The 15,498-nt window shown below is 37.9% G+C and overlaps 1 protein-coding gene across 1 annotated transcript in view; it reads left to right on the top strand.

Annotated features, from left to right (window-relative positions):
- Positions 1 to 2,950: 2,950 nt before the first annotated feature.
- Positions 2,951 to 15,498, top strand: part of LOC107671344 (transcription initiation factor TFIID subunit 6-like) — a gene marked incomplete at its 3' end in the record, with an annotated part of 36,143 nt that continues 23,595 nt past the window's right edge. The window contains exons 1-4 of the mRNA XM_016464236.1: positions 2,951 to 2,993; positions 7,123 to 7,242; positions 7,336 to 7,451; positions 11,170 to 11,247. Of these exons, the coding sequence (XP_016319722.1) occupies positions 2,951 to 2,993; positions 7,123 to 7,242; positions 7,336 to 7,451; positions 11,170 to 11,247 (357 nt within the window). The remainder of the gene's footprint in view (positions 2,994 to 7,122; positions 7,243 to 7,335; positions 7,452 to 11,169; positions 11,248 to 15,498) is intronic.

Below are 15,498 nucleotides of genomic sequence, written 5' to 3'. Positions count from 1 at the left end.
CCCTATAAGTTCAGTGCTGGAGTTCCTGCAAGAAAAATTTGCAGCGGGAGCGGCTGCTACTACCCTGAAAGTTGATGTCGCGACCATCGCCGCTCGGAGAGAGTTGTATGAAGTTCCCCTGGGGAGACATCGGTTGGTCTCTGTGTTTATGCGTGGGGTTTGGCGTCTGAAGCCAGCACACCCCCTTGAAGTTCCTTCTTGGTACTTGTCAGTCATCCTGGAGGGCTTATTGGAAGCTCCTTTTGAGCCGAAGCACTTCCTTTCGAAGCACAGAATTTCTCACTGGATTAGGGATACTATTTCACTGGCATATGAGGTGCGTGGTCTTTCTCTTTACCTCTCAGCCTTCGGGCACATTCCGCCAGGAGGAGCAGATGGCATGTTCGCCAGTATAAGGATGGCAACATAAGAGCGTTGAGGTGGCATCCGCGCCATCAGCCAGTGATTTGGCGTGATTCTATACTGACTTCAGACAATCTGCACACCCAGAGGGCATTCACATTGCGTCTTAGCTACACAGCGTCTCGTTCCCTACTCCGAGAACATGGGTTGCGCAAGTAACCCGAGACGTTTTTTACACAACTTGGCACTGCACAGCATCTTGTTGTCTTCAGAGCCAGCTTTATCATTTGGTTTCTGCATAGACCTGCACGTTCACCTCTCTCGTAAAAACTACATGCATGAATCGGTGGGCGGCACTGAACAGACAGATCTTGTTACTAAGTCACATTTACTAGTTTCACATAAATTTGGGTAACCTCTGCATAGCTGTGAACTTCGGATCAGCAGGTTATCAAGTACCAAATTGAGTAAAATCATGATATTGTATCATTTGAAATATGATATATCCCCGTATTTTTACAGTACCGGTTATACCATGCAACCCAAATATATATAATTTGTGCAGTATGCAAATTGGTTGTATGCATGCAGTACCAAATGATCTTCAATTTCTCAGTTGATGAATAAACCAGAAGCAATATCAGTAGTGAAGCATCATCTATTCTTTGGATTTAATTCATTTAATTAATTCTTTGGACTACTGAAACTTTGGGTGTTACTTACAATAGGCATGGTTGCCTTGTACTGTGCCCAAGCACAATTGTCCCCTCCCCACAATGTCCCTTTAAGGCAAGTCATTTCACTCTGTAGCCATATTTGAAACGTTTCTCGGGCATGCAAGTGCAGCTCCTGTCTTTGAATTGGAACATCAAATTCTCCAAAAACTGTTCACCAAGCTTACGATTAAATTTCATATCTGAATTAACCAATGAAGTCTGACAACAACTGTCTCATAAATGTTGTTACTTTTGCTCAAATAGCGTTAAAAAATGCTTATTTTTCAGGCTAGACCATGTGCAGTCTTAAGCGCATGGCTTAGAACTCTGTTTCTATAGCAACCGGAACTTCTAACGGCAGCTGCAGTGATGCGATGACTTTAATGATTAGTGATTGGCTCTTTTATTCAGAAGGCAGGGCTTCCTTCAATAGAGCGGCCATAATGAGCATTGCATTTTTCCCCATTCAAAATGTATTCATGAGTGACACCTCTTGGGTATTCTATAGTCTTGGCTCACTCCCCCGCTGGCCTGCATTCACATTGCACTTTAACATTCCGGGCCTGCCTGAGCACTGTTTATTATATAATTACGATGCGACTGTTTTGAAGAAAACAAGAAGCAATCTTGCTCAATACTAGGGCTGCACGATTAATCGAAATGAAACTGGAGTCATGATTTGGCAAAGGCTGCAATTTTTTTTTATTGCGCAGCTTGTCAATGAAGCACTGTCCTGTGATCAGTAGTAATATTGCTCCATCCGAAGGCCAGAGGTCACTCTCACGCTGAAACTCCAAATATGCCCCGCATAAGAAAGTTAATGCACATTGTTGTAGGAAAATCCCTATTACTGTAGCTGAATAAATGTAAGATTGAATTGAGTTTAGAGTAAAAATATGTTATTAAAGGGTTAGTTCACCCAAAAATGAAAATTGTCATTAATTATTCACCCTTGTGTTGTTCCAAACCCGTAAGACCTTCGTTCATCTTTGGAACACAATTTAAGATATTTTTGATGAAATCTGAGGGCTCTCTGACCCCCCCATAGACAGCAAGGTAACTACCATGTTCAAGGTCCAGAAAAGTACCAAGATGATCGACAAAGTAGTCCGTGTGACATCAGTGGTTCAACTGTAAAGTTACGAAGACGAAAATGTGGAATAAAGTCGTTATTTTTGTTTTCTTTGCGCAAAAAAAGTATTCTCGTAGCTTCGTAACTTTACAGTTGAACCACTGATGTCACACGGACTACTTTGTCGATCATCTTGGTACTTTTCTGGACCTTGAACGTGGTAGTTACCTTGCTGTCTATGGGAGGGTCAGAGAGCCCTCATATTTCATCAAAAAATATTGTGTTCCGAAGATGAACGAAGGTCTTACGGGTTTCGAACAAAACGAGGGTGAGTAATTTATGACAGAATTTAAATTTTTGGGTGAACTGACCCTTTAAATGTTGTCTTTTGGATAAGAGGTACATAAATGCTTCTCATGTTTGCAAGGATTATAAGTGTCTCAGATATTTACTACTGAATCATTTACTACTGATCACAGAGCCGTAGTTCACTAACAAGCTGCACATAACAGCTTTTGCGATTTCATAATCGCACTTAACCAAACAATTTAAACAGGATTTCATTTAGAGTTAATTAAGATTAATTGTGCAGCCCTACTCAAAACAGTGGAGTCCAGTATGGACTTATTATTTTGAGTCATTTGGGGCACAAGTGATAAATGGTATTTTCACATGTAAAATATGTTGCGTAATATATGTATATTGCTTATGCTGCATGGGAAGTCTGACTTCCATGCACGAATTTGCCTGTTCAGACCATCACAATATAGTTATTTTTGCTTTAATTAAGGTTTTAGTGTGTCAAAACCAAGCATGCCGCATGAGTCTTGAAAGTGAAGCCAGAACGTTTCGATCGCCCCCAGGTGACTGGATGCAGTTTAGGTCATAAACCCCGCCCTGTCCATGTAATCTAATGGGACGTGAGACAAACTAAATAATCAAATTAAACTTCAAATAAATTTTTGCCAAAGATGATTTCCATCATTAGGTAGTGTAACAAAGTTCGTACTCACGGGAAGAAGGAGGCGGGAACCGGCGAACATTTAAAATTTTAATAAAATAAACAAACACAAAACGAAAGTAAAGCGGCAGCCCCTCGCGGACGACTGCCGCACACAAAACACAAAATAAAGTCCAGGCCTGGTCCTCTGCGGCGACTCCTCCGCTCCCTCACGGACGGCAGCCGTCCCTCCACAGCCCAGGCGTCCGGCAGCGAGTTCGTCCGCCCCCCGGCAACTCCCTCCAGCCCACCGCCTTGAGCCTCCATGGCGGCAGACTGCTCCGCCATGCTCGATGGCACCGCGGATTCACCACAGCGGCGAGGGATCTCTGGCAGCATGTCCCTCCTTCCTCCCGGGTTTCGGCACACTGTCGTCACTCCTCCTTTTATCCTTCCGGAGCTCCTCCGTGGGACTCGAGACCGGTGAGTGGTGCAGGTGTCGTGCATTAGCATTTCCTCCACCGGCCTCGCTCCGTTCCCACGGCTCTCGGCCCCGCCCCTCTCATCACAGGTAGTTCTTATCATGCTGATTTATGTTTACGTGTTCGTTTTTCTAAGAAGTTTGCTTTTAATTAGTTATTTGATGCTATAAAAATGGGGTGTTGTGTCATGATTGTGACCTTGTGATTGGGTCTGTGGGAGTTTGGGTGGGACTTTGATACCGTGGCTCCACCTCTTGATGCTACTGCGCAGACTCTGGCTCCAAACGAATCTCTACTGCGCAGACTCGGGCTCCAAATGACGTCATTTACTCAAGATGGCAGCGGCCATACTAAGATGCTTTGGCTTCACTTTTCTATAGTGGAAGGAAGTGGATGGTCAAAACGTTTGATACCATTAAAGTTTAATTATTCTCATGATCAATTTCAATATCACAAAAAAAACTCAAGTTTACTGAAGACAAGTAAACAGTCAGTAGTAAAAAGAACAAAGAAACTAATTACAAGCAATAGGGCAAAATTTGCAATAGAACAAAGACACAAATGAAATGTAAAGCACTAAAAATAAAAATAGTACTTAAATTAAAATAGTACTTGAATGTTATTTATAAAAAACACTGCATAGTCTTCACTGTTTATTAAATATAGATTTATTCCTATTAAAGTTACAAAAGTGATTCAGTTGAGAGCAGCAAGAGATTTTCTCTCTTTTGTTGTTTGATTAAGATTAATGACACAGATGTTTATTAGCCTACTGTCACTTAAAGACCAAATACATGGATCTAATATACTGATACACATCCGTTTTCTTTCTCAACTGCTTACATTTACTTAAGAAATAAACAACTGTTTACGAGGATTCCATTCTTTGACCCTTCAATCCCAAGTCACCAAAAAGAACTCTGTTCAGTACTCGCGCACTGTGTGAGAAGCTGCTTTATGTGGGAGCATTTCAGAGACAGTGCTCATTTATACCACATTTTTTGCTGCTTATGGTACTCAAAGGGTTTAAAATCACTTGTTTTTTTTTAACCGCAGTGCTAAAAACTCATTCAAATGACAAGCTTTTGTAACAGCATGGAAATCCCACTTGTAACCACGATAGAGACGATAGTCCAAAATCTCTACCGGTTGACAAATTTCTTTCAGTTTATTGTGTCTACCGGTATAATTGTCTACCCCATGACCAGGCCCGTAACCAGCTATGAGGCCAACGAGGTCCGGACCTCGGTAAATTTTTCATGTTCAAAAATAAAATTTGTTCTTTGACTAATTTGCTGTTAAACTCCTCATATGAATGCCTGCATGACATGTATAATTCAGTTTAGACAGTTTGCAAGAATGTTTAGCGTCCCTGGTATGAAAATGATCGCTGCGAGATGCTGGAGCCTGGTGGAGTGAATGAGTTTTCTTGAGAGAGTTGTGAGTGAGGGCGCGGGTGCAGTGTTGCCAGATCCAGCTATTATAAGTGTTTTTGGACTTGTCTTTTCCACTTAATTTAACACTTTAAAAAGTTAATAAAGTAGGAAGTTTCAGTTTAGAGTGAGCGATATCTTTATCTTATATGCAAAAGATTGGAAATAATTTCGGTTTATTTTTTATTTATTTGTAGTTTTTTGTTTATTTTAGTATCAATATCTGGCAACACTGCATCGCCGGCACTTAAACTGAAAGCAATCAAAAAAGCCCATGGACAGGTTTTTGCTGACAGGATACGACATTCGGTAAAGGAAACGCAAAATTCACATGATATTATCTGTCATAAACGTTATCAATGCTGTCAAAAACAGTAGCATTTAACACTAGTACACACAGATCTGTAGAACAAGTAGGTTACAGAATGAAATGAAATATGCAAAACCTAGCCATGAAGAAGTCTATGCTATGCATTCAGTATAGTTACATTTTCACAAATCATGCTATAAACGTTAATAAGAGCACTGGACAAAGTTATTGTAGTTATGTATTGTTGCAATAAACAACTGATAAAATTATCCATAAACTAATAAACTTAAATATAAACTAACACTTGCTTTCTAATCTTTTTGTATTCTATCTGTTTTCTTTTCATTTATTATACAATTGACAAAAGCAAAAAAGATCTCTAACACTAGCTTGCTCTATTCTTTTTCTATTTTATCTGTTTTCTTTTTATTTATTATATTATTTAAAAAACCCTTGCTACGTGTACTGCGTTAAGCTAACTGAGACTTGTTATAGCACTTGTATATCATTGCTCTTTTGTTGATTTTGATTGCTTCCATTGTCCTCATTTGGAAGTCGCTTTGGATAAAAGCATCTGCTAAATGACTAAATGTAATGTAAATGTAAATATAGTAAAGTATTAACAAATTTTGATGCAATAAATAGGGTATGATTTAAAAAATAAAAATAATCATCCCTCCAAAACAGAGAAAACATCTTTCACAAACATCTACACGTGTCTCCTTTAAAGTGTTTATAGTGTATATAATGAGTTGTATTTGTAGGGGTTATTATAACACAATTCTTTAAAGGAACATTCTACTATTTTTGAAAATAAGCTCATTTTCCAACTTCCCTAGAGTTTAACAGTTGAGTTTTACTCTTTTCGAATCCATTCAGCCGATCTCCGGGTCTGGCGGTAGCACTTTTGGAACTGGAACTGATGAGACCATTAGCATCTCACTCAAAAATGACCTTTCGCACCACGGGAACCTTTTCATAGTACCAGAACTAATTGTGGAATTACCCACTTTTTGGCGTTTTCGCACCGCCGGAACTGGGTGCGATTTTAGTACCGGACTGCGTTTTTCGAGAACCAAATTAGCTCCTACTCCGGAACAGGCTCTAACCAGCACAACTGGTACTAATAGTGACGTAAGTAGACATTGATTGGCCAAACGCGTATAGAAAATCGCAACTTTTCATTTTCCGTCAGTCTTAGTACACGATGTTACTACAGAAGGGTCAAGTTTTAAATAGGAAAAATATAGAAACTCTTTGGTCATTTTTTAGCGAGATGCTAACAGTTAACGATCGGCTGAATGGATTCGAAAACGGTAAAATTCAACTGTTTAACTCTAGGGGAGTTGGAAAATGAGCCTGTTTTCAAAAATAGTGGAGTGTTCCGGAGCTCACTAATTTTCAAAGCCCGGGTACGGCCATGCCCATGACTGATATTTGTCATAATTGCCTTTGTGTTCTATGTTCAAAATTATGTAATAATGACAAAAATACACACACTTAGAGGCAGCACTGCCCAGATTGTTGTTGTCCTGTTTCTTTTTGCAGTGCAATTAAAAATAAATTCAAAACCTGTCTGTCACATTGACATCATGTGAACATTTGAGTTGGTCTGAAAAGATGCATTAACTGCCATTCATTCAGATGTTTATTGCTCTGAGCATTCATCTTGGTGTTATGAGCTTTAAAAAAGCATGCAGTATACAATATACTGTGCATGTATGCAGTAGTGCACTAGTATCCCATTCTGAGAATATTATATAAAAAAAAAACATGGAAAATAATAATTTGGTCATTGTCTTTCCCTACCCTTTATCTTCACCTCAGTTCCTAAAGAGCAGCAAAAGACAGATTCCACAGAGTCACTCAAAGCTGTCAAACCTGGACAGGAAGAGGAAGGCTCTATCCAGGCTAAGGGTCAGAGTGCAAGCTCTGCTGAAGTTAAAGGTCAGAAATTAGTTCAGTCAAAAATGTGTTTTAGTTATTTTTATTCTACTGATTTTTCTACCTTAGTCACTCTTCTCACTCATGGTGTTTCAGGAAAAGAGAAGATGCGGATGAAGCCGCGTAGCACACATGAGCTCTCTGTAGAGCAGCAGCTGTACTATAAAGAAATCACCGAAGCTTGTGTGGGATCCTGTGAAGCTAAAAGAGCGGTATGTGTGTGTGCCCAGGGTCCAAAATTAAAGAGTCCTGTTTTGTACTTTTTACAAGATGTAATATAATGAAGTCTCAGGTAAGTGTCAAAATGTGTTTGAGAAGTTTTAGCTCAAAATGCACCACAGAACATCTATTATTCCATGCTGTAAATACCACTTTTTGGATGGAAACATGAACATGTTGTTTTCTTGTGTGTCTTTTTTCAAATGCCAATGAGCTGCTCCTCTCCACCCCCTTTCCAGAAAAGCCTTTTACACTTTGTGCCTTGGATACTCTGGCATCAACAAACAAAATAAACAACACAAAACTCTGGCAACAACAAATTTGTTTGTTTTTGATGTCATTGCAGTTCTTCATCACGAAAAAAGTTTATTCTTTGCATACATTTAAAGAATTGTCATTTTAAACGTCTGATATACATTTTTCTGCCTGCACAGTAAGCTGGCTCTTTTGCATCAACTGTAAAAAACACACAGTGGGCCTCATTCATGACCATTTGTAAATATAGGAGTAAATTCTGAGTAATTTGCGCGTAAAGTGGACCTTCCCGAAAACTCTTCCGGATTCACAAATGCTTCGTAAACATCAGATTTGATAGTTAAACGTGTATGTTAATGAATTCCAATCATTCGTAAATAGGGCGCTTGTGCACGCTCATTCACAATTAGCATAATCCCCGTCTATGAATTACAGCTATGCAAATTGCATGTCCCGGAACGCAGTGGAATATTCTGGTCTACTTTTTCAGGTTTGGCTCCAGTATATTGCATAAATGCAAAAAAGACTAATAGGCTATATGCCTAACAATAAATATTCAATAATGTGTGTCCACCAAAGCATTTTTAGCCAGCTGAAAACTGTCAGGTGCTCTTCTGAAAACGGCCAGCTGGTGGCGCATGAGGACACTTTGGTGGCACAGCGTTTTTCCAGCTGAGTTTGGTTGCTATGATTAGGAATATCCACGGCAGTAATGTATTACTAGTATCACATTTTGAAGAATATTACTGAATATAAAAATGCAGTAACCAGCAATATTAATTTCGGTAAATATTAATTACAATATTAACTTTGTCTATGGAAGCATATAGGTAGCGAAATTCAATTTAAAATGCAATATGCAAAATGGCAAGGCAATATTCAAAATGGCATTGTATTTCTGTATTTAAATTGACATTTTCTATTACCCATACGTGCAAAGTTTGGTGCAAAAGGAAAATGAAAATGAAATTATAATTTACATTTGCCATTTCCAACAGTAGTCTTAATATGGAAATTGCATGCAAATTTGAACGCTTTATAAGTTGCGAAATTAAAATGAAAATGTATAACACAAATTGATTTGATATGTGTAACATGTCCAAGCAGAAATGGTAGCATAATGATCATTTAAATGCTATTTGTCCTAAATGCATTTAGACTAACAGATTCAGTGGCGTAACTTTGCTTTGAAAAGTGGTGGGGACACCGCTCAACTCGTTTTGCTAGTTTTTTTATTTAATAACCTAATTTACTTGGGGACTGGGTTTAGAGTTGGACCAACTTAATTTTTGCTTTTCAAAAATACATCAATGTACCAGGGGCGGCGCCAGAGAATTTTGAATGCAGGTGCTGACTGACAGAGAGGGAGCTGGGCAATTCAGGGCTCCAGACTCATTCTTCCCACTGGTCGCTCTTTTGCGATTAACTTTCTCAGTTGGTTGCACAAGCACGGTTTTTTATTTTTTATTTCTATTATTATTATTTTTTTTGTGCTACAACATGCTATTAATCAATACATGCTGATAAACTTTTAATGTTTCCTGTCGGCTCAATTTTTGAGTGGGCTTTGCTGTTCCAATTCGCATGAATGGTATGCGAGTGGAGCGACTGAGCACATGCGCACACGCATAGAGCAGGATAATATGCAGAGCGTCACACCACGTGAAAGTGAATCCTGAGCGGTGAACTAATTTTCGGCTGCCGGAACTTCGGTGCATCTCTAATTATTGGCGACATCCGAAATGGATATTATATAATAGATGCTTTTTTAAACATTTTAGCAATTTAAAAATATTAAAAAATGATTTTTTTTTACACGGCACCCCTGCTCTCGACAGACGGCACCCCAGTTGGGAAACACTGGGATAGACGTTCGATCGGTCGTTCGAACGTTTGATTTGAGCATGGAATACGCTTCATATATTTCTCTGTTCACGCTCCACTTCATCTGCCAGTGAATTCAACGATCTTATCAGATCTCCAGCCGCCATGTTTCAAACGATCCAAACTTAACACGCTTCCGCCAATCCCTGCCTTGAAGCAATGATTGACGGAGGGTGGGCGTGGTCAGCTCGGAATGCATTTTCAAATTGAATTTTGCTACAAATATCCCACAGCGTCATGATGAAAATGCAATCCTAAGTGTTCTAACTGTTAGTCTAAATGCATTTAGGACAAATAGCATTTAAATGATCATTATGCTACCATTTCTGCTTGGACATGTTACACATATCAAATCAATTTGTGTTATACATTTTCATTTTAATTTCGCAACTTATAAAGCGTTCAAATTTGCATGCAATTTACATATTAAGACTACTGTTGGAAATGGCAAATGTAAATTATATAATTTCATTTTCATTTTACTTTTGCACCAAACTTTGCACGTATGGGTAATGGAAAATTAAAATTAAAATACAGAAATACATTGCCATTTTGAATATTGCGTTGCCATTTTTCATATTGCATTTTAAATTGAATTTCGCTACCTATATGCTTCCATATTTGTCCCGCCCCTCCTCCATTGATTGGACGGCTGGGCAAAAAGTGACAGTGACAAGCACTGTGTTTTACCCAAAGCTAAACAGTTTATCAACTCTCGGCTACAAAAAAAACAAAACAAAAAAAAACAGAGCAAACGAACTTGTAAAATAAGAATAAATGTAGAATGGCAGTGCATCAAAATTCAGTGTCATCAGTTTGCCAAAAAGAACACCGAACGTTTTACGCATCATTTACATGTGGTAAGGAGCAGGTGTACATTTCTTTTGTACCAACTAACATTTAGAAAATACGAACACTTTCATGAATCCGAAAATTTACATCAGAACAGCTTTACGAACGATTTACACAAAAATTCGTTTCATGAATGAGGCCCAGTGTGTTATGTCAAAAACACACAAAATTCACATAAACACAGTTGGTTATGTCTGCCAACATAAACAGCTGCATGTGTTACAATATATTAGATTTGTGAAACAGTGTCTCTTGGACATGGTGACAGCACACTACTACGGCAACTCAACCTGCCTTGCCCCTTCATATTTTTTATGCTCCTGTATGTGTATGCTCCTGAAAAGACTGAGGTGATTGAGGGAGTCCAAAAACAGTGCCTACTGATACTAGAAAATAACTCCCCTTAGAGTGGACTTTGTGCTTGACTTTTTGCTGGGGGGTGGGTTTTCATGCACAAACAGCAAATTATGCATGAAAGAAAGTTGAAAATGTAAAAAAGCATATTAGGACTCCATTAAGTTTCTACACCTGAAAATGGTAGTTAAATTGAGAAAATTTACTAGCCATAAACTATGTTTTGCATTATTTACCTAAAATGTTTGTCCCTGTGACATTCAGTTGAGTTTTGCATGTCTGACAACATCATGATATATTAGTGATCCATTTTGTTTTCTTTCACTTTGACATATTGTGTATATTTTGTTGTTATTCTGCCAACAGGAAGCACTGCAGAGCATAGCAACAGACCCAGGGCTGTACCAGATGCTGCCAAGGTTCAATACCTTCATCTCTGAGGGTGTGAGTATATTCATGGACTATTTATATCTGCTACAACTGTTTTATTAGCCAGTGTAACAGTGCTATAACCAGTACAATAGGTCAGGGGTTCCCAAGCTTTTTTCAAGACCCACCAAAATATTTTACAAAGAAATATGGTGGAAAAAAACTATATTAGTGTTGTCACGCTAGTGGAACTTTGATACGGAGAAAGGAAAACTTGAAATCGCATCATATGACCCCTTTAAAAAGATAAATTTTTTATACCATTTTCGATACCATGGAGGAAAAACTGCCACAACATTAAGGGCATACAATTTTGGGGTATTTTCATAAGAATAAAGTAGGACTAGGTGGTATGTTGCTATATATTGTTACCATGGTACAAAGTGTATTTCATTAGAGATTTTGCGGTGTCGTTTGTTTTGTGGAATGCAAATATATCCGCGCAGTACAGTACTACCTGAAAATTATATACTGTACACCTAAGAGAGAAAGAAACATGCATGAATTAGAAAATAAAGAGTGGGATATGCTTAATATTAAGCGGAATATGCAGTGAAGAACTCAATGCAGGGCTCACGCATACAGAAAGCGCCTCTCTCAGACAACGCAATAAGCAGTGAAAAAGAACTCAATGCGGTGCTCATGTGCTGACATACACCTGAAGCACATGCACATAGTTATACACTTGATTATTAAATTTCCATAGTATTTCTTACAATACTACATTATAAATAAACCTACTGCAGCTGAAAAACTTAAGTTGATTTAAATTAGATTTTTGTATACTGGCATTTTCTGCTGGATCGGGTTTCGGTCAGAAGAGACCAATCCAAATCTGATATCATGCGTATTCTGTGTTATTGCTAAGCCCCACGAAAGGCAAAAAAACATTATAAAGCACCATAAAGTTTTTGTGCACTATATTTCAATTGTTCTGAAGCTGTTCCATAGTTCAATGTGAGGTGCAGATGAATATTTAAAAGGGTCATATGATGCGATTTCAATTTTTCCTTTCTCTTTGAAGCGTTACAAGCTCTTGGTGCATAAAGAAGATCTGTAAAGTTGCAAAGACTAAAGTCTCAAATCCAAAGAGATATTCTTTATAAAAGTTAAGAGTTAACCACGCCTACCTAAAACGGCTCGTTCTAACATGCCCCCACATGTCTACGTCACGATGTGGGAAGATTTGCATAACACTGCCCAAATGCTCAGGCAAAGAAAGAAGGCGTAACTTTTATTCTCGCTGTAGTATTGTTGCTGCCGCCATGTCGTGAAGGCGCTGTGTTTCATTGTGAAAGCGAAACTACTTTGTTTGGCTTTCCAAAAGAGGATGATATCCGCTTCGTCATGCCTAGAGCTGATCCGTGCTGGTCGCTGAGGAAATACATCAACTTCGCGCTGTGGATCGCCAGATCGGCTTTCACCGTGGATGAAGCGGATTCCAGCCCGGGGTCGTCACATGTGGTTGCCGCAAGCCCGCCCGCCTCCGCTCACTCTAGCCACCGGCTTCCGCTCACTCTAGCCCGGCCGCCGCTCACTCTAGCCCGCCCGCCGCCGCTCACTCAAGCCCGCCGTGTGTAATGCCATAATGTACAGTATGTGGAAAATAATGTGTTTTTTTAACCTTAAACCGCATAAACACATTTCATTACACCAAATACACAAAATAATGTCCTCTGTGGCTGTCTGTCATCCTCCATTCAGCATTCAAACTGTGTGTCTCGTTCGGTTACTACAGTCAAAACGATGAAACTCTCTTCAAGAGTGCACAATAAGCAGGTAATATGGTAAAACTGTTTAAAAAAAGCCTCAATAAACTGTTGCACAGATATAATACACTATGAAATCAAATTTCTCTTCCCTTTGTGCTTTGAGCTTCTCTATTGGGACTGCTGCGCACTGTGACTCCATGTTGCTTCAAGTGCATCATTCTGCACACGGGATGTGCATAAGTGCTTTGTGCCACTCTGTGTTGGAGCCTTTTGTATTATAATACTTTTGTGTAATGAAAGAATATTAATAGTCTTTCTTGTTCTGTCCTATCTATCATATGTTGCTGCCTTTATTACTGTGTTATAATTTTAAAAGAAATGTCTTTTCATTTTATAGTATATATTTTTCTATATAAATATATTTACTTGTTCTTCATTAATATATTTTACAACAATACAGAGAAATGTGTAACATTTTACCAGATTTAGTCCTATTAACTTTTACACTACTTTCTGTTTCTGAATCGTGTTTAAATGATTTAAACAGCCATTCAGATTTGTGTATTTGCTATGATGTTCATCACAGCGCTAAATACTTAAAAATGTAGACTTAATAGGCTATTTATTTTCAAACTTTTTTTACATTTTAATCTGGACTACAACATGCCCTAGATATTGTTTGAAAGTGTTTTGATTCTTTATTGTTCGGTCACACTTTACATTAGGGCTTCATTAGTTAACATTAGTTAATTCATTCGTTAACATAAACTGCCAATGAAAAATTCTTCTGAACATTCATTAATCTTAGGTAATTACAATATTTAATAACACGTTAAAATCGAAAATTGCAACTGTGTTATTAATGAGCTAACATGAACTAAGACTTTTTTTGTGACTTTTTTTTTCATTGTGAATGTTAATGCATTAACTAAGGTTAACTACTGAGGTCTTATTGTAAAGTGATACCTATTGGTCTTTATAGTTCTTTTGCACTTTAATCTGTGTAAAACTTTTAACTTTATACATTTTTCTGTATTGCTTTATTGCATTTAAATGTTCAGTTATTTTTGTTATAAGAAAAAAGTTATTAAACCTGTTATACTGTATTATGACAGCACTTTTTTTTTTCAAACTAAATTTCAATATCGTGATAATACCGTATACCGTGACAAAAGCATTAGCAATTAATCGCAACATGAAAATTTGATACCGGCATATCCCTATTCCCCACTAAATAATGTTTCACTAAATGTTTAGATTTTATAAAATTATTGTGTCCATGATTTTTCTAGAGTAACATTTGCTGCTGAATTATCCACTAACCTAGTTTATAATAGTATTTTTGTCATAGATTATGATTATATATTTTTTTCATGTGTTATTTTTTCATTAAAATGAAGTTGTCTATATTTAGCAGATTGTGTTTAACACACAAAAGAGTGATGATCAGGTCAACACACAGAAGTAGGCTATAGAAATTCTAATTTTCGGGATCGGATCGGTTCTGAAAAAATGCATTGCTAAGCAACAAAGCATACGGCAGGGGTACTCAATTCTGTTCCTGGATATCTACTTACCTGCAGATTTGTAACTTGAATGTGCAAAGTATCCAGTGTCATTCGCTTCCTGTTATTTTAGTTGTACAAAAACATTCCGTTATGCTATGCTTAATATTGCAAACTGATACTTATCATATTATTTTAAATTACTATGATAATCATGAACACTCTGGTTTGTAGTGCAAATGGTTTTACCGCTTTACTGCAGTTTTATTATTCTTCTAGTAATTTATATTGTGACTAGTGAATCAGAAGTCCCGCACATTCACAGAAATTAGCTTACTTCTAACTGGCAAACTAAAGTGGATAACAACAATAGTAATGTTTATTGAGAGATTTACAAGGGATTACTTTAGCAAAAAATTGCAATATCATTTCAAAAATATTTTGAGGGTTTGAACGTGTTGCTAACTTGGAGGACTGTGTGGTATACTGTAGCAGGCAGAGCAAGATCACTGTTCACGATGTGCAAAATATTGGAGGAAAACCCTAAATGCTTAATAGAGTTAAGGTGTTTATATGAATGTATCTCTGAGGGAAACCGACTGTCTTCAGAAAAGTTTCATTTTTTCATTTTTATTTATTTTTTTTATCTTAACTCCCCAAATCAATCCTTAGCGCCAAATCAGTCAAGTCACCTTTATTTATATAGCGCTTTTAACCATACAGATTGTGTCAAAGCAACTGTACTGCATTAATTAGGAAAATAGTGTGTCAATAATGCAAAATGACAATAGTAAACACAAATTTTTTTCAGTTAAAGGCAGTTCATCATTGAATTCAGTGATGTCATCATCCAGCTCGGTTCAGTTTAAATAGTATCTGTGCAATCAAGTCGACAATATCGCTGGAAATGAAGTGTCCCCAACTAAGCAAGCCAGAGGCGACAGCGGGAAGGAACCAAAACTCCATCGGTGACAGAATGGAGAAAAAACCTTGGGAGAAACCAGGCTCAGTCGGGGGGCCAGTTCTCCTCTGGCCAGACGAAATCAGCA

The sequence above is a fragment of the Sinocyclocheilus anshuiensis genome, unplaced genomic scaffold (assembly GCF_001515605.1).
Source record: "Sinocyclocheilus anshuiensis isolate Anshui unplaced genomic scaffold, SAMN03320099.WGS_v1.1 scaffold3641, whole genome shotgun sequence".
In the NCBI taxonomy this organism is placed as follows: domain Eukaryota; kingdom Metazoa; phylum Chordata; class Actinopteri; order Cypriniformes; family Cyprinidae; genus Sinocyclocheilus; species Sinocyclocheilus anshuiensis.
This window is presented reverse-complemented; position numbering and strand designations above follow the sequence as displayed.